This window comes from Magnolia sinica, chromosome 9 (assembly GCF_029962835.1).
Source record: "Magnolia sinica isolate HGM2019 chromosome 9, MsV1, whole genome shotgun sequence".
In the NCBI taxonomy this organism is placed as follows: domain Eukaryota; kingdom Viridiplantae; phylum Streptophyta; class Magnoliopsida; order Magnoliales; family Magnoliaceae; genus Magnolia; species Magnolia sinica.
Genome location: NC_080581.1, coordinates 20,903,402 through 20,924,022, shown reverse-complemented (window position 1 = coordinate 20,924,022; position 20,621 = coordinate 20,903,402). Strand labels below are relative to the sequence as shown.

General features: G+C 38.6%; 2 protein-coding genes across 3 annotated transcripts in view; both read right to left on the bottom strand.

The window, feature by feature from the left end:
• LOC131254900 (endoglucanase 6-like) overlaps positions 1 to 8,978 on the bottom strand; it is a 93,967-nt gene extending 84,989 nt beyond the window's left edge. Inside the window, exon 1 of the mRNA XM_058255602.1 lies at positions 8,830 to 8,978. The gene's annotated coding sequence lies outside the window, so the exon portion shown is untranslated. The remainder of the gene's footprint in view (positions 1 to 8,829) is intronic.
• LOC131254714 (endoglucanase 6-like) lies at positions 4,933 to 7,001 on the bottom strand. Of its 2 annotated transcripts, none has more exons than XM_058255422.1 (3): positions 6,864 to 7,001; positions 6,244 to 6,592; positions 4,933 to 5,144 (listed from the first exon to the last, which is right to left on the bottom strand). In XM_058255422.1, exons 1-3 carry the CDS (start codon positions 6,924 to 6,926, stop codon positions 5,110 to 5,112), a joined length of 447 nt encoding a protein of 148 aa, XP_058111405.1. In that variant the 5' UTR covers positions 6,927 to 7,001; the 3' UTR covers positions 4,933 to 5,109. The 2 variants fall into 2 exon arrangements, with proteins under 2 accessions (XP_058111405.1, XP_058111404.1); XM_058255421.1 differs by lacking the exon at positions 4,933 to 5,144 and adding an exon at positions 5,171 to 5,337.
• Positions 8,979 to 20,621: the final 11,643 nt, after the last annotated feature.

Genomic DNA, 20,621 nt, shown 5'->3' with positions numbered 1-20,621 from the left:
ATTGGAACATCTTGAACTTATACTTGAATTGCTTGATCTTGAATATGAAGATGAGCTACATAAGATACAGATTCCAAGAAGTTTTGGCACTACAAAATTTGACAATCATAGGAGCTAGATAGAATAGAATTTACAAGATGTTGTCGGATTTTCGGCATGGATGTTTAAATAGGAATATGAAAGTATTACAATCTATCTAACCTTGGATGGGTAACTAATTTAGAATTTAATTGTTACTTATAAGTTGGATAATTAGTTACCTGTTTGAGGATTTTTACATGGCCATACATAGATATAGTGTGTTTTTGGTGGTATAGAAATCGCTCAAATTATCCCATTTTGGACAATTCAAGGTTAGATGGATAGTATACTTTCATATAATCAATTTAAATGTTCATGCTTGATCTGCGGTCCATCTCCTCATTTCTCTCTGGATATGTTTCTTCCGTTTCGTATCCAATGCCAAATATCTTTACATTGCTTTAGATATTTGCCATCGTAATTAACATAAGATCAACTTATCTGGAGAGGCATGGGGAGATGCTGCCGGATTTTCGGCGTAGACGTTTAAATAGGAATATGAAAGTATTACAATCTATCCAACCTTGGATGAGTAACTAATTTAGAATTTAGTATAACTCTGTTAGCATTAGATTATTAATGCTAATATGATTTAGTATATTTCAACTATCAGATGAAAAGTGAGGGTCTTTCGAATACCCCGTCCCCGGCCCCAGGTGGTTGGTTAATTACATCATCGATGATCCTTAAAGATGAAGGATTAAGTCTTGAACAAGAAGATGTCCCCATCGACATCATTGATACTAGTACTACACAGTCACATGTTATGGAAAAATGAAAAAGAGGTCAACAGTGTGGGAAGATTTTGAAGAAGTAACCCTGAAGAATGGCCAAGTGAAGATACAATATAAAAACTTCAAGAGTCAGTACACTAAGTAAGCAGATGGTTCGATCACAACATTCAAGAAACATATTTCAAAGTATTATAAAAAAGTTAGAAGTGTGGCAAGGCAACAAACACTTTCATTTTCGTAATCTGGAGTGGGTCCGTTAATGTCCATCTATAAGTATGACAAAGAGTTGCTGAATGAGTGGACGGCCAAGTTAATTATTTTAGATGAAAGACCATTTCAGATGGTGGAGAGTCATGCTTTTATTGGACTAGCCAGATGCCTTAACCCCAAATATGAGAAAGTCTCTTGTACAACAATCAGGAGGGTGTGTATGAAGATATATGAAGGCGAGAAGGTCAAGTTGAAAGGAGAGTTAGAAACAATTTTCTGAATTAGCCTGGTATCAGATTTGTGGACGGCATCTAATGAACAAATGGGGTATATGTCCCTAACTGCTCACTACATTGATATCGAATGAAGGCTTTGCAAGATAATAATAAACTTTCATTATCTTGCACTTCCTCATAGTGGTTTGATGATTTTAGACTGCATACACAAATGTTTTATATAGTGAAAAATTGAGAAGAAGATCTCAATAATTACTCTAGACAATGCCTTTGCAAATGATACCATGATAATGAATTTGTACAACCAGTTTAAGGCTACCGGTGACCTGTATTTTGTTGGAAAGATATTTCATGTTAGGTGTTGTGCCCACATCTTAAACTTGATTGTACAAGATAGCCTTAAAATAATCGATCCCACGATCGAGAACATAAGAGAGAGTGTGAAGTACATACAAGCGTCACCTTCACGATTACATGCCTGGAATGAGATCGTGAAGCAGTTGAATTTGTCTACTTAGAAAACAATGAAGTTTGACGTCATAACACGTTGGAATTCAACTTTTGAAATGTTGAATTCAGTTATAGATTTGAGACCTGCATTCTCTCACTATGTGGAGCGTGATAGTGTGTATGTTTGGTTGCCTTCTGAAGATGATTGGTCAAGAGTTGAATCAGTTTGTAAGTTCGTTTCTGTTTTCTACAACAACATGAAGAAATTTTCAGCCTGCAAGTATCCAACAGCAAATATATTTCTGCCTGAACTCTGGAAGGTAAAAGATGCCTTGTGCAAAAGCAGTAGTGGACAAGGCTTTTTACACTTCATGACCATGGGTATGCAGGTAAAGTTTGATAAGTATTGGTCTGAGTGTAGTTTGGTGATGGGTATTACGGTCGTTCTTGATCCCTAATACAAGATGATTATGGTTGACTTCATATGTAATAAGTTGTATGGTGTGTTGAGTGTTGCTGAGGCTGAAAAGATTTCTGGCGCAGTCAGTGAATTGTACAGTTTATATGTGTGTGTTGTAAAAGAACGATCTCCTATAGTGGGTTTTAGTTCTACTGTAAGGCCCATATTATAGTTCGTACCATTCTGTAGGCTTCCGCGGTCCTCCCAGTTAAATTTTGGCAACCCTCGATCTATATCCGACGTTTGTGCGCGATCCTAAGCCGAGTCCTGCATACCGAAGTCAGGTCGACCCGAAACTTATACCCTAGCAACCGAACCATCGCCGCAGTTCCAACGCTGCGTCTCACGTACTGATGCGATACCCAGGCCAGGAGATGTGGGCCCATGTTCATTTCGAAGAAATGTCACACGTTGCAAATTTCGAGAGAATCTCTATAACATGTCCCATCAATCAAGTACACCCTCCATACCCAATGCCACATCACCCTACCACAAGTACAAGCAACCATTACCTCTTTTTCCTAAAGTCAACTCTCTCTCTCCCCACCCATTCCACCTTTACACAAATTTCAACCTAACCCATGCTTTCCCATTCCCATCCCTTACAACAACCACTCCATCCATCCCTTTTTCATCCATCATTTCTCTCTCTCTCTCTCTCTCATTTTTATCTTCACTCTCCAACCCCAAGAGCAAACACCCAATGTCCAAGCTCTCTCCCAAATCCAAGTGTGGCCCATTTTCCTACCCTCTCATCTCCCATCTCAACCATTCATTCATCATCAACCTCCATCAAGATTAAAGGTAAGGAGCCTAGGAGTCCAAGGAACTAAAGAAGGAGGCCTAACGTGGGTGATCCACCGTGGATTTCAATTTCTAAGGGCCCACTTATTGTGGGACCCACTTGATGTATGCATTGTATTGGGGAGGGCCCAATAGTGGTGGGGTCCCTCTCTCTCTCTCTCTCTCTCTCTCTCTCTCTCTCTCCCTCTCTCTCTCTCTCTTATGGATGTCGGTGTGTGTTTGTGTGGCTCACCATAAAGTATGTATTTTATCCATGCCATCCATCGAGTGGCCCACATGGCAGTCCGTTTGGACTGGCTCGAATGAAGGAAAACACAAATATCAGCTTGATCTAAGAGTGTGGCCCACCTGACATGGGGCCACCATGTTACGTAAGGTCATCCAAACCGTCCATTCATGTGGGGCCTACTAAGTTGGATGTGTCCCTTTCATCCAGGCCGTCTAGCGTCCCAGGACGTTAGACGCTGCCACTTGCACTATTTCACACACACATACGTGTGTGTGTGTGTGTGTGTGTGTGTGTGTGTGTGTGTGTGTGTGTGTGTGTGTATAACTCATATAATATATATAATGCTATATAATATAATATATTATATTAAATAAATGCTATGGTGGGCCACTCCTACGTGGGACCCACCTTTAATATGTTATCTGCACCGTCCAGATGGATCTGGATGGTGAGTATGGGCAGCCTCCTACCATTGTGTAGGTATATAATATATAATATTATATTATATAATATATATTATATTAATAGTATTATATTGGTGGGCCACTACGTGGACCGTACCATGATGTATGATCATATTTGCACCATCCAGTTGCTGGACGGTGCAACAGATATGTTATTCAGACCGTCCATCCAATGGACACGGTCATGGACCCCCCATGATGCATGTATTGTATCCCTACCGTCCAACTATTATGGACTTGGGGACCACCGTAATGTATGGGTCTTAGCCACACTATACAGATGGCAGGGCGGTGGGCCCTACACCCTGATGTATTAGTTTATCTAAACCGTTCATCCATTTGGCTAGCTAAAGGCTTGAGACTGAAAATAAGACAAATCTAATATTAAGTGGACCACACTACAGAAAATAGTGGGATGAACGTCCACCATTGAAAACCCCTTGGGTTACAGGGTTTTGGACCATTATGATATTTGTTTTTCCTCTATATCCAGGTTTTTGTGACCTTAAGCACAGACTGGATGGAAAATAAATACTATGGTGGGCCCACTAGAAATTTAACTGTGGAAATTATTATCACCACTGCCATTTGTGGTATGGTCTAGATGATCCTTTGGATATGATTCATTTTTTTTATAATGTTATATAATGATCTCTAACAATGGATGAATGGTGTATTGGAATCAGCCCATTTGATCGGCCCATTCAACTCGGCCCATTCGACTTGGCTCATTTGATTCGGCCCATTTTAATCGGTCCATTTGAATTGGCCCATTTAATTCGGCCCATTTGGAATGACCAAAGTCCAATAAGCAAGTTTGTGAAGAAATTTCAATGTAAAGAGTCTGTGGAGAGCTTGTTCTAGATAAGTCAGAACATCAATCTCTATTACAATGCAAACTAACAAACCTTTAACACTATTGATGCCCTAACCCAGGATTCAGGTTGAACCACCACTCGTCAGGTTGGCCACGGTTATCAAAACAAATGTACAGCTCTGAAAATTTTAGCTAAAAGTATTCTAGTATATCCACCTATTTCCAATATTGAGGCCCACATGCCGAGTGGAGTATTTTTTATTTTTGGGAAAAGATGTACAAGTTCAGATTAACCTGATGGACAGGTTGGATCTTACACCTATTTGCCATGTTGGCACATGTGGTGTAAAACGAATTAAGCACTTCAAATATATATATATATATATATATATATATATATGGAACAAAACATCGGACCATACCTAAAGTAGAGGAAATATGCCAGAAACAAATGAAATAAATCCCCCTGGCATAACTGCAACATTCCTTCAAATAGATATGAGAAGTGTGAATAAAAGATCAACCAAGAGAGAAAGTGGAAAGTAAAATTTAGGGTGAATAGGAAAACATATTTCAACATGCTACTGAGAACAATAACTCCAAAAAGATTGAGCCCTCCCAATCCTATAACCATTGCCTTCTCTGATGTTCCTGCTTTGCTGAAACATCGCAAACTTCACATCAGAAACCACAATAATGAATCAACATCCGACAATTATTGTTATCAAAGCTTGGAATTACACATGATTGCATGTGCCAACCTAGCACTTGTGTTGGACATCCAAGCCAGGCATAATGCAGTTAGGTGATCTGTCCCAAAGAAGAGGACAGTCAACTCACAGTGGGGCACACCTGATGCACAGGTCAGATGTCATGCACATACACATCGGACCACAGATAGAGGTGAACATAAAGAGGTGTATGTGGACTTTGCCAAGCTACATGCTAACATCCCAGAGAAAAAAAAAATCAAACAATGTATAAACTGAATGCAGATATGTATGGTTTCAGAAATGTCCACAATAACATTGTTGATTGGAACAGTAAGAAAATCTACGCCAGGAACCCCAGTGTTGAATACAACTTGTTACGTGAAAACATAGTAAAACTAAAAAACTCACTCCAACCAATTACAGACCAAGTTGTATGCTAATAGCAGAAAACTGTAACATTTAGAAAGTATCTGGGCATGCTAACATAAGTCGCTCAAGGACATACAATTTTAATCATTTGAGAGTTTTCCTACAAGTTAAAGAAAAAATAATAGCATGCCAACCATTGAAAATAAAAAGTAATCATAGGCTAAGATGAGTTTGGTTGATAGTCTCAAGCTAGGATGACTGTATTTGCAAATGTAACTGAAGAAGTGAATATGAAGCGACTTATGTTAGCATGTGTTAGCCACGTCCACTATGAGCAGAGAGTACTGCTTAGAAGTTTTACACAGTATGCTGCATAAGAGCATTCCTCTTTGCACAGATTTTGAGACATTGAACAAGAACCAGCATCAGCATTAATAATCGAAGAAGATAAAAATTCTCATTTCAGAAAGAGCTGAAAGATGAAGCACAACCTTCAACAGGTACCCTTTCCCAGTAACTTCGTTGACAATATTTCCAATGTCTTAAGAACTTTTAAAAACAAAACAGATATGCAATTAAGGACAGGCATGACTAGTGACAAGAATTACTACAAACAGCACTCATGAAGCATTTGGAGCAAACAAATCATCTACAATACTTCTTTTACAAAATATACCTGGAAGGAGTTGGTTAAGTCCGCTATTTCCACCATTAAGACGAGCCAATACACCAAGAAGTGGTGCATTGTTATAAGTTGCAGGTTCTGTCTGTTCATAATTTTCCCTCTCATCGGCAAAGTTATCATAGGCATCAGGTCCACCGACAATTGCACCCACAAGAAGATTTGGATTGCTGGCCTTCCTCGAATACCAGGTGTTGTAACCTTCTCTGCAACTCACGAATGAAGGATCAACCTTGATGGAAACAAAGGAAGAACCGCGATGATGAACTTGTTGTGGGAAATTGCTTCCATATCCCACCATGTAGCTTGTAGTTCTCGGGTTGTCTCCGAGTACGTAGTCTACCTGAGATAGCATTCAATTGAACAGGTCATTTTAAATGAGACATTCGAGATGAAAACTTACACACCAGAAATTTTTGATATAAAATCCACTTTTATGTTATTTAGAAATGGCAATGGACATGAACAGGAGAAAAAAAAAAGCCCAACTGCAACAAAATGTCTGTAAAGATGTTATGATTTTGAAAGAAAATTAAAAATTTCTTGCATCCATATTAGCTTATAAAGACGCAAAATAAAAATTATATCACAATATGAACTGCAAGTTGTTCCACCTCTGGCAGTAGAGTAGTCCTCCAGGCGTTCTCTGTAAATTCCAGCTGCCTTTTATGAGGCATGAACACATGAAGAACTCTGCCTTTTGATCATATCTTTGGAAGACTAATGAGTACTGAGCCCCCTTCCCTTGCATTAGAAACCGCATTGCGAGGAAGTGAAAAGAAAAAACAATCAACCATTTTTGGATAGCCAGAAGCAATAACAGCTCATCTCAATTTCAAATTTCAATAGAGAATTGGACTACAAATTACACACATTTCATAGTATGAAAAAAAAATTGCCAAATGTGTAGTTTACCTTGGAGACGAGAACTTGGGCCCCAACGTATTTAACATCCCAACCGAACTCTGTCATGGCCCAACTGCAATTACAAACCCAGATAATTTAAGAAAATCAATCACTTGTGCATATTAACAGACAAAGCTGTACTTGTTGAAGAATGATTTGTAATGGCATTCCTATAATTCTTTTGTGATGGCAAACTTGCAACTATATTGCTTTCTGGATCTCTCCAATCCTCCTAGCTATTATATTTTTTTGTTTGAAGTATTAAAATCCTCAAGATCCCTAAATCCCTACAATTCTAAAATCCCCAAATCCCTAATTTGTAATATCAGAAAATCCCTGATTCGGGGTCCACATTCAAATCTATAAGCCCTAAAATCCCTAAGGGCTTGTTTGGATGCCTGTAAGTTGGGTAGGTGGGAAGTTACTTACAGGGAAGTCACTTACAGGTGGTGTTTGGGGGAGAAAAATCACCTGTAAGTAACTTACAACCTGTAAGTCACTTACAGGCAAATCTACCAAAAAACTAAAGGGGGATGGGGGTGGGAAGTCACTTCCCTATAAGTCACTTACAGGCTCAACGGTCAGATTTTTAAAAAGAGGGGAAGAGGGAGAAAGGCACCAACCCACCAAATCTCTCTCCGTCTCTGCAATCTCTCGCTGCAGTTACTGCCTTCCGTCTCTTCTCCTCCTAAAATGGTAGGGTTTCATCTATCCTTTTTTTCTCCTTTGAAAACGGGAGTGGTTTGACGTTATTCTATAAGGCACACTAGCATCCAAACAGTCACTTGTACGCACCTGCATATTTTTTCACACGTGTCATGGGCCTCTAATCCGAACGGACCATGTGATGCAGCATCCCATGAAACCGTCAGGGACTGTGGCATGTGGTTGGTGATCCTGTAGATCGTTTATCTGGTTGGTCTCACTGTGGCCTGTGGTTGGTGATCCTGTGATGTACTCGCAGTGTTGGTGAATCTCTTAGATTGCACAGTTAGAATGCAAGTAATTTAACGATCTACATCAGTGTTTGTGAATCTCTTAGATCCTGAGCATCAAACTCCTCATTAGAGAATGAGAAAAACTTTGATGATAGAGTGGGATTGATGATGCGCTGGCCCTTGGAAATTACATCAGATTGCACAGTTGGAATGCAAGTAATTTAATTACTAGATTTTCTATTAATGTTTTAAGTTTATTCTCAATGCTTAAATTGAGTTATTACTCCATATTATAGATTTTTTGAATTCGTGGGCCCACTTTTATAGCTCACTTGATGATTGTTTTAGCTTAATAATTATCTCAAATATTCATCTTGATGGGCTTAACAAAATAACATATTTGATCCCATGTTTTTTTATATGATTATAATGTTTTAGAACGATTCCCCAATCTAAGATATGCTCAATGTGAATATACAGCTTTCTACCTGTAAGTAACTTACAGGTTATCCAAACAGAAAAAGTAACTTACTTGTAAGTGACTTACAACTTACATCCAAGCAGGTTACCTATAAGTAACTTTCACCTGTAAGTCACATACAGGTAAGTCACTTACAACTTAAAAGAACTTACAGGCATCCAAACAGGCCCTAAATGAGGGTCCACATCGAATCAGGAATCCACAAATTGCTAAATCCCTAAATCGGTATTGAGATTGAGAGAGAGAGAGAGATACCTCACGGTCGTGAATGAGCTAGCCTTCAACCGAGCTTTAGAGAGAGAGAGAGAGGGCGTGCGTGGGTAGGGCATTCGGCAACAGTAGTGGAGAGAGAGAGAGAGAGAGAGAGAGAGAGAGAGAGAGAGAGAGAGAGAGAGAGAGAGAGGGAGAGGGTGCAAGAGAGAGAGAGGAAAGGGTGCGAGAGGGTCGGATTAGGGCGAGAGAGACGGAGAGAGAGGAGAGGGTGTGAGAGAGATAGAGAGAGGAGAAGGTGCGAGAGACGGCCTAGGGCGTCTCTGGACGTGGCTTAGATACTGACGTCACCAAGTTCTGTGGGCCCCACTATGATGTATGTGTTATATCTACACCATCCATCCGTTTTTTAGATATCATTTTAGGGTATGAACCAAAGAATGAGGCAAAATAAAAATCCGTAGTGGACCCACCAAATAAAACTGTGGGGAGAGTGATTCCCACCATTAAAACTATCCTAAGGCCCATCATAATGTTTATTAGAAATCCAACCTTTCCAAAAGTTAAAAAATACATGAAATAAGGGAAAATACAAATATCAGCTTGATCTAAAACTTATGTGGCCTTTAGAAGTTTTTAATGGTGGGCGTCACCGTCCTACTGTTTTCTGTGCTGGGGTCCACTGGACTTTGGATTTAACTCATTCTTTGGATATTGCCCTAAAATGATCTCTCGAAATGGATGGAAGGTGTGGATACAAAACATACATCATGGTGGGGGCCATGGAACTTGCTGATGTCACTTCAGTAGCTAGTCTCACTACTCCCCTTGACACCATCCCCGTAGCTGGTGGTCGGTGCACTGTGGGGCCCACCATGATGTATGTATTTCATTCATTACATTCATCCATTTTTAAATATCATTTTAGTGATTTATTCCAAAAATGAGAGGTATATAAATCTCAGGTGGACCACACCACCTGAAAACAATAGTGATTGGATATGTCACGCCCCAAACTCGAAAACCGGACTCACAAAATTTTCGATCGCCGATCTGGGACCGACAGCCTCCGTAATACCCCATTCTTGGCTCCCGGCACTTATACACCAGGTTCCGATCCTGGGATGCTATAAGAAGGATTTCAAATAATTAGTTTAATTGTAATGAGCATAACCATAAGCATAACCCACGAACAATAACAACAAGAACACCATCACAAAATCCACTATGATCAAAAACTTTTGAGTACAATGTGTATGAAAGGGAAATATAATATAGTGAAAGTAACAAAACTCCAGAAGCTCAGCTGCACGCTCCAACTTCGACGAGACTATGGCTGCGACTGCATCCTGGCATCACCTGCATGCATCAATTGTGCATATGCTTATAGAAAACTTAGAGTGTGGTGTGAGTGTGTGCGCAATATAAGTGTGCTCAGAATGTAAGGTCAGAGTAATGTGGAATCATGGTGATGAGTACATGAATGCAATCAGTCGTACCAAGGCTATGCGGTGCAAGATATGAATGCTATTGGCCATAACACGACCATGCGATGCGAGATGCAAATTAAGCATACCAATCCTCATTATATATCAGTACAGTTCTCATTCTGGATAATCATCGAGGTTTATTACACTCCAAGTGGCACTGCTGCTCTCCTAGCCGCACAGTCCAAGTGAGCATAAGAAACCTCACTATCCGCCTGGCCAATAGTCTACCAACACCTATCCGGCATGACGATAACGGACCCATTCACGAGCTGGTCAAACTTAGCCTAGTATTGCCCCCTACCATCGGGTGAGTAAGGCTACACCCATTTCCAACCAACCACGACATAGTGGGAGACGCAGCCTCCTGGTATTCGGCCCTCGTGCACTCATATATCCACTCGGTCTCGACGTTGGAGTCATCCTCTGATACCATCGAGTTTAGAAATTTTCACCTAGGGACATCTATGGCGCCCCGATGCTTAGTAACAATATTTTCGGTATCTAATCCAGCCACCCACGATGTGTCTGTGGAGGCTATGGCCTTGATGTCACTAGGGCATACAGTAATCACAATCACACTAATGCAAATGCATGAATCTACTATCAGACATGAAACAATCCTGCGCGTACTGAGCGCTCATGTGGGGCAACTCCCCCTGTTAGGGAGCCCATAAACTATCTACCCAAAGGCATATGCTATGATCAGTCACTTCTCATATCAGGCATACATATGATGCGTATGATCATGAATCATGGATCTATACTATACATATTATGTGGTGATGGGCTCTGATCAAAACGAAGATGGGCCTAGACGGCCTATATGCTACAGGTACGGGCCTATTAATGGGCGCTAGGGAGAGAGTGACAATGCAGACATTTAACCAACATCATCCTTACAATGTGGACATCAAACCATCATTGCTCCCAAGGCTCGGCCTGCCATGAATCACACATTGCAATGGGCCTTGTATAGATCTTATTGGGCCTCGACCCAAGGGCCCAAATACATCAAATGGACCTCAAATCATGGACTCATATATCTCAAGTGGGCCTTAGTGGGTAGCCACAAATACATTAAGATGGGCCTCAACAAATGGCTTTATACAAATCAAAGTGGGCCTTAATGGACGACCCACAAATACACTAAGATGGGCCTTAACACATGGCCTTAAAATAATCTCCAAAATGGTTGGACAGTTGGATGAAACTCATGCATCACGGTAGGTCCCATAGGGATGGAAGGCATAGATAAATCACATACTTCATGGTGGAGGTCCACACTGATGAAAGGTGTGGACTTAATACATACATAAGTGGGGCCCACCATAATGTTTATTTTCCCCCCAACCTGCTGAAGAGGTCACAAGGACCTAGGGCCCACTAAAATGTTTCTTTTTTATCTAACCTGGGGCCCACCATAATGTTTATTTTCAATCCAACTGTTCATAAGGCCATGTGGACCAAGGTAGGGCCCACTGTAATATTTATTTGCAATCCAATCTATTCATAAGGTCATATGGACCTTGGGTAGGGCCCATTGTAATATTTATTTGCAATCCAATCTATTCATAAGGTCACGTGGACTTGGGTAGGGCCCACTGTAATATTTATTTATCATTCAACCTGTTTATAAGGTCTCGTGGACCTAGGGGTGGGCCTGGGCCCCACCGTAATGTGGTTCACAAATCCAGTCCACCCATTATGTGTGTCCCACTTGACTGAGGGTTCAGATAAGTTTCAGCTGCATCCAAATTTCAGGTAGGCCCCACCGAGTGATTTTAAAAGTTTTAGGCATGTCCTCACATAATTTTAGATGGTATGGCCCACCTGAGTTCCGTATACGGTTGATTTTTGGTAGGGGGCCACTGCCCTAAGGGCCCACCCAATGCACGGCATTGATGTTCGAAACGCATCATGGTGGGGCCCATAGCTAGGGCCGTGAGGCCCAGCTCGTCCGTCCGCCCGCCCACGCAGCCGTAGGCGCTGCCTGCGTCTTCTGGTAGCAACGCTGCTGCTACTGCTGCTATTTTACCCCTTATTTTTTTCTTTTGAAAACTAAAATCCAGTGGTTTTTGGTAGGTGGGGCCCACCTCGGATGAATCCGACCCAGCCATTGGTCCCTATGGCTCGATATAATCCCAACGAGTCAATATTGGGTGGTTTTTGATGTACAGGAGCAACAGGGAGTATATCAAAGGTAGAAATACTGTTTCCTATACCATGGCCTGCCAGGAAACCAGATCAACCTTATTTTTTTGCTCAACGCCTAAAATGATCTAAGGAAGAGGATGGATGGCTTGGATTATAAACATTCATCAAGGTGGGGCCTGACAAAAAAAGTTAAATGTTTTTTTTTTGTTAGCCGTTAGTACACATCCATGTCAATATACACACTCCATATTAGTCGCGCCCATCCGCGGCTGAACATCCAGCGTCCCTGGACGCTAGATAGTGTTGATATAGCACATGCACCATGGTGGGTCCCACAAGTACGTGGCCCACCATGCATATGTATATATGTTTTATATATATATATATATATATATATATATATATATATATAAATTAAACATAATATATAGCATGTGGGACTTCCCACCATCCCAAAATGGACGGTGGATTTCACCTGAAATGTGGTGGGCCACACCGTTTGATGGATGGGGTAGATTTAACATGATTTGGTGGGGCCCATATCATTCTAGGGAAAGATAGATAGATAGAGAGAGAGAGAAGTGAAGGGGAGGGACCCCGCCACTATTGGGCCCTCCCAAACACTATGCATACATCAAGTGGGTCCCACAATAAGTATTATAATCTATCCCCTATTTGAATGAAAGTATTACAATCTATCTAACCTTGGATAAGTAACTAATTTAAGATTTAATTGTTACTTGTAAGTTAGATAACTATTTACCCGTTTGAGGATTTTTATGTGGCCATACATAGATATAATGTTTTTTAGTGGCATAGAAATCGCTCAAATTGTCCCATTTTGGAAAGTTCAAGGTTAAATGGATAGTGTGCTTTCATATAATCTATTTAAATATTCATGCCCGATCTATGGTTCATCTCCTCGTTTCTCTCTAGATATGCTTCTTCTGTTTCGTATCCAATGCCAAATATCTTTACATTGCTTTAGAAATTTGGCATCGGAATGTAACATAAGATCAACTTATCTGGAGAGGCATGGGGATATGTGAAAAGGCCGAGCTAAGAGTCCTAGAGGGGGGGTGAATAGGACTATGCTAAATTAAAATTTTTAATGCGGAATAAGAAAGAAATTAACAATGATAGCACTTAACAATTCAAATAGTAGAAATGAATAGCAACCTCAAATGTATTAGTATTGAGAGGTTGATACAGATGTTGTTCTAAGGACAACCTTACACTAAAAACCAATGGCTTATGGTAGGACAACTTGATTCCTAGAACGGTTTGTGTATCAAAATCTCAAACTGATACAGAGGAATAAAGAATAAAATAGAAATAAAATTATACTACTATTACAACATTCACCACATATACTGAAAGTAAATTACAATCATTCACCACAAATGCTGGAAAAAATAAATTACAACAATCACACACTTAGGCACATTCAACCATTCACAACTCTAGCAATTATAGTGGTTCGCTTGTGTGTACACCAACTATTAAAAAAACAGCCACACAACTACTCCACTCCCAATATCCTCTCCCTCGGGATATTGACTTTCACTATGAAATAGGTTTTTCAAGGTTCACCTAAAACCTTTACAATTGTGTCTTTTAAGTGGGCTCACACAATTCAAAAACCCGACACTGAGATTTTCTAGATCACCTCAGATAAACCAAAAAGATATTTTTCCTGGAACAACCTCAAAAACTAAAAAGAGATTTACAAAAAATGTAAATATACTTATCTGGATATTCTCCTTTGATGAAGCCTGGTAGAACCAATTCGGTGTAGATGTTCAATGTCCACACTCACTTATGAAAAGGTTCTAAATTCTAAATGATCTTTAGATTAAATCACCTTAGGCTAGCTTGATTTGATTTTAATCTCAAGAAAGGGAAAAACTTAAATCCCTTCTTCAATTAAGATTAGAATAGAGAATTCAAAATTAAATGCAAAAAGCTAAATTAAAAAAAAATATATTAAATGAGTACAAAATAGCTTAAGAATATCATAAACTTATCTCTCAGAGTGGGGTCTTAATTATCCTAGAATTCAATGAAAAACTCTGAAAATCGTCCCCAATTTATAGGCAAAATTACTCTTCACTCGACTGGCCGAGTGGTCGGTTTGACTGGTCAAAGGACCAACAAGAATTCAAAATTTCGAGCGCGATAAGATAAGACCATTCCACGACTGGTCGAGTGGCTTGCTCAACTAGTCGAGCCCTGCACTCGACTGGTTGAGTGGGACCAAAAATGGTTGCTGGACTTTGAGTCGAGCCTGCTTGACTGGTCGAGCACTGTTCACTTGACTGATCGAGCAGTCTCCAGGACTGGTTGAGGGTCCAACAAAAAATCCTGAAAATAAATAACAAACCTTGGACTGGTCGAGGAAATTCTTGGACTGGTCGAGCCAATACTAAGACTAGTCGAACATAGGATAAGACTAGTCGAGAAAAAGCCTATAAAATTATATAATGACCAAAATTAAGTATACAATCCATATGACCTAATCTATGGTCAATCTAAGGTCATTCATACCTTATATGTGATATTTGAACATTGAAACATGATTCGCTTCGATTGATAGTTGATCTTGAAGTACATGAAGCTTGACAACTTGAAGTATTTTGAAGCTTGAACTTGAAGTACTTGTGACTTGTATAAGAATCTCTTATTCTTATACTTGTGCTGCTTGAATCTTGAATTGGAACATCTTGAACTTGTACTTAAATTGCTTAATCTTGAATATGAAGATGAGCTACACAAGATACAAATTTCAAAAATTTTTGGCACTACAAAATTTGACAATCATAGGAACTTGATAGAATAGCATTTACAATCTCCCCCTTTGTCAAATTCATGACAAAACACAATAAATAAAAATATCATACATGCACAATAAAGAAACATGCACCAGTTACAACCTGGTCAAAGAATCATGCACCAGTTACAAACTGAAAATCAATACTCCCCCTTAATACCTTACTGCATAGAATCCAAGAGGAGAAAAAAGATTACCACCTATCACCTAACCACTTTCTCCACAGTTCCACATTTATCATAATGAAATAAGCATGTCAGGATTAATTATCCCCCTTTTTGTCACAATATGACAAAGGAAAGAACTTATAAATGATGATGGAAACACAAGAGTAATGAAAGAGGTAATATTAAGATAACATAGAGACAAGATAACCATTAAAAACATGTCCAATCACAAGAAGAAATTCAAGTATTAAAAGTTATTATATATCAGATACTCAAAACTAATCCGAACCAAAAGAAGGAGAAGGTATGGAAGGATCAATTTGATGAAGTCCCTTGTTAATGCGCCTAGGATATTTGCGCATATATTTAAATTGCATTTCTTGGGACACATGCATGCCTTCAACCTTCTCCTCAAGTGAGTGCAAATGCGCATAAAAAACAGATGGCTGATAATTAGGATCAGCAGCAGAATCAGATTCAATTTCATCAAAAATGTCATCCATATTAACATCATCTGGAGGCAAAGCATCTTCTTCTTCATTTGCTTCAACTGCTCCTTTAGCACCCACATCAACTTGGCTTGGGGCCAACTTCAAATTCATCTTGTTAATGTTAGAGTTGTTGAAGGATAGATGGTGAATGGGAGCTTCGATCTCCAACAGGCTTAACCACTAGACTATGGGTGGCTAATACAGTCATAAGATAAGTAAAAAGTATATCACTGTGACCTGGGTGGAGACAGAACTGAATCATGATATAACAAATAAGATAAGGAATACACACAGAGACTTCAGAAATGATAGAATGAAGAATATGAATCATGAATGTAGTAAGCTCGGTTTTGTTACCAGATCTAGGATATACATTTGAAATGAAAATCCTATGAAGAACACTGTATCTAGGTAACATAAACTTGGAAGCGAGAACATTCCCAGTACTCCATTCCGCATCCATATTACATAAAACTCTAGTGAGCATCCGTTTCTCAGATTCAGATGGTTTTGTAACAAGCATATTGATGGGAATACCGTCATCATTGACTGGAAGATCCATTAATCCAGAAACGAGGTGACGGTCCACATCAATTGGACCTTCTATAGTGGAAATTGTAAATGTAAGGTTTTAAGTAGAGAAGTCAGTAATACAAGCATACATGGCTTGCACAATAGAGCGGAATGCAGGACCACCCTAATGTAAAATATTTTCCCATCTTACAGATTGAAGAAGAGGAAGGATACCAAAAGGTGCTAAATGATCAATGTTAACAGTCCGTTCTACTATCACATTACGTAAGCGAATATCCCGCACATACTCAGGATCATCCTCTGGTGACCGAAGATGGCGCACCGTGATAGGAGCTGAACGAGAAGAAGAGGGACCATGAGATCCTTTCTTTTTGTTTCTACCTTCCATTACAATAAAGAAATCAAGGAATACAAGGATTGTAAAAGAGGCAAGAAGGGTTCCAAGCAAAAAAGAATTTATAGCTAGAAAACCCACCAAATAATCATAAACCTTGAAATAAACAACACAAATGAAGAAAAGGAAGTGCAAAGGACTTGAATCTACAAGGAAATTAAAAATAATGCACTAACTATGGAGGAATCGAAGATGGGTTCGACCGGTCGTGGTAGGGCATGTTGGAGAAGAAGGACCAAATGAAGAAAAAAGTGATTTTTCCCAAATAAAAAATTAAAACCTGAGTTTCACAACTAGTCAAGTACATACTCGACCGGTCGAGCCACGACTAGTCGAGTGTATACTTGACTGGTCGTGCAGCACTGAAAATTTATAAATTTTCATTAATTTGAATTTTAAAATTTCAAAATAATAAATAATATACACTATGATATAGAAAGGCATAAATCATCAGTTCATATTGCACATACCAAGATTAAATTTCAATTTTATAAACCTATTTTTGTCAAGCGATTTTGTGAATATGTCTGCAAGTTAAGTCTCGGTCGGAATATATTTCAATGAAATTATCTTGCCTTCTACCAGTTCACGAATATAATGATATCTAATGTCAATATGCTTGGTTCATGAATGTTGAATTGGATTTTTAGAGATATTAATTGCATTTGAATTATCACAATATAAAACCATGGATTCTTGCGCAATACCGTAATCGCTTAACATTCTTTTCATCCATATAAGCTGAGTACATGCATTACCAGTAGCAATATATTCAACTTTAGTTGTGGAGAGAGATACGGAACTTTGTTTCTTACTTAGCTAAGAAACTAAATAGTTCCCGACATAAAAACAACCACCGCTGGACGATTTACGATCATCAATGTTACCAGCCCAATCAGCATCTGTGTAACCAACTAATTGTACACTAGTATCATGTGGATACCAGAGACCAAGATTAGCTGAACTAGTGACATATCGCAAAATATGCTTAACAACAGCTAGATGTGACTCTTTACGGTCAGACTGATATTTAACACAAATTCCTACGCTAAAAGCAATATCATGTCAGTTCACAGTTAAATAAAGTAAACTACCTATCATGTTACGATACAACTTAGGATCCACACTCTTACCTGTTGAATCCTTAGAGAGTTTTAGAGTAGTACTCATTGGAGTATCAAAATTTTTCCCACTCTCAAATCCGAACTTTTTAACTAAGTTCAGAGTATATTTGGTTTGAGAGATAAAGAAACCATCAGGGAGTTGTTTGACTTGCAACCCTAGGAAATAGTTTAGTTCTCCAACCATGCTCATTTCAAATTTAGACTTCATAAGATCTCCAAACTCAACAATCATGTTAGCACAGGTAGATCCATAGATAATGTCATTAACATAGATTTGTACTATTAGTATGTGATTATTATGTTTCTTTATAAACAATGTCTTATTAACACTTCCCATTATAAAGTTACGACTTAGTAGAAACTTAGTCAACTTTTCGTACCATGCCCTAGGAGCTTGTTTCAAACCATAGAGTGCCTTTTTCAGGTGATAGACATGATTAGCATGCTTAAGGTCTTCAAAATCCGTTGGTTGTTCAACATACACTTCTTCATGCAAATCGCTGTTTAAGAACGCACTCTTTACATCCATTTGGTATATTTTAAATTTTCTAAAGCACGCAATGGATATAAATAGTCTGATTGATTCAAGACGAGCTACTAGGGCAAAGGTCTCATCATAATTAATGCCGTCTATTTGAGTGTACCCTTGTACAACCGGCCTAGCCTTGTTTCCAATAATATTACTAAGTTCATCAGACTTATTTTTAAAAATCCATTTTGTTCTGATAATGCTTTTATCTTTTGGTCTTGGAACTAAGTACTAAACATCATTTCTTACAAATTGATTGAGCTCTTCTTGCATTGCTACAATCCAGTTTTTGTCAGTAAGAGCTTCTTTTACGTTAGCTGGTTCTAAAGCACACGTAGTTACACATATCTTCAAGTTGTTTACGAGTGCGCACACCAGTGAGAGGGTTTCTAAGGATTTGATTAGATGGATGATCTTTAACTATCCTCAGTTCAGTATTATTTTGACTTGATAAAGAGTCTGGTTTATCAATTAAAAGAACTTCATCATTTTTTGAACTTGAGACAACTGTATTCAAGTGATCATCTATAACCACATTAATGGACTCTATAACTACACCAGTCCTCTTGTTAAGAACCCAATATGCTCGACTATTCAGAGCATACCTAAAAATATCCCTTTATCACTTTCAGTGTCAAATTTACCCAAATTTTCTCGGTCACCTAAAATGTAGCACTTGTTGCTAAAAACTCGAAAGTATTTGACAATTGGCTTCTTATCAAACCACATTTCATAAGCCATTTTACTATTTAATTTTCTAGTATAAACGCGGTTAATTATATAACAAGTAGTATTTATGGCTTTAGCCCAAACATTTTTAGGAAGCTTCATACTATTTAGCATTACATTTGCCATTTCTTAAAGCACTCTATTTTTCCTTTCCACTACCCCATTTTGTTGTGGTGTTTTGGGAGCAGAATATTCATGTGATATTCCCTGATGACTGTAAAATTTTTCAAAATCGCTATTTTCAAATTCATAACCATGATCACTACAGATCTTAAAGATTTGTGATTCTTTTTCCATTTGGATACGTTTAAGTATCCTTTTTTACTTCAACGAGAGTTTCTGATTTCTTTTTTAAGAAGACTACCCAAGTATACCTGGTAAAGTCATCAACAATCATTAGAATATACTTCTTGCCACCTCGACTCTCCATTCTAGTTGGTCCAATGAGATCCATGTAGAGAAGTTCAAGTGGTTTAGATGTGGCTTTAGAGATCACCTTTTTGTGAGCACTCCTGATTTATTTACTAATATAGCACTCGCCACATATTTTATTCACTTTCTATATTTTAGGTAGACCTCTTATCAATTCTATTTTGCTCAATCTATACAAGTTGCGGTAGTATACATGTCCTAGGCGCTTATGCCATAATTCAGTTTCATCGGTTTGGACCATGTAACATGATAGATTAGATGAGCTTGAATCACAAACAATGTAGCAATTTTCAAAAGTTTTATCACCAGTTAATATTACAAAACCATTTTTATTTAAAATTTCACACCCTTGGTTAGTAAATTTTATACTATGATTATTATCGCATATTTGAGATATGCTTAATAAATTATGTTTTAACCCTTCTACATATAAAACATTCTCAAATAGAGGGAGGTTAAAGAGTTGAACCATACCTTGGCCAACAATTTTACAGTTGCTACCATCACCACATGTGACTGAACCATCAGTCATGTCTTTAAGACTGGTGAATAGACCTTTGTCACCAGTCATATGTCTAGAGCAACCACTATCTAAGTACCACTTTGAATGGCTCAAAGCTTTGAAGGCGATGCGGGCAACCAAACAGGCAACCTTAGGGACCCATTTCATTATAGTTTTGGGTTTAGGAGTATAGTTGATCTTCTTATGATTATAATAGTTATAAGTCTGACCCACTGAGTTAGATTTTAAGAGCTCCTTAAGTAAATCAACAATTTTTTCAACTAAAGGATTACAATTCTGATTTTTATAATTGATATGGTTGCTTTTAGGTTTTAAGGTCTGAAAAGTCTTAGCATTTTTAGAATTATATTGATTCAGACTTTTACCTTTTGAGTTAGAAGACTCCCCTTTAACAAATTTAGGTGGAGTATTCTTATATTTGGGAGGAATACTTTTATCAT

Bases quoted from the DNA above. Each gene is read 5' to 3' on its own strand.
- LOC131254714 (XM_058255421.1), bottom strand. From the start codon at position 6,926: ATGCCTCATAAAAGGCAGCTGGAATTTACAGAGAACGCCTGGAGGACT. The intron at 6,593-6,863 runs GTGGAACAACTT...ATGCTATCTCAG, and splicing joins GGACTACTCTACTGCCAGAG to GTAGACTACGTACTCGGAGA. The intron at 5,338-6,243 runs GTATATTTTGTA...CCTGTGCATCAG, and splicing joins ACTTAACCAACTCCTTCCAG to GTGTGCCCCACTGTGAGTTG.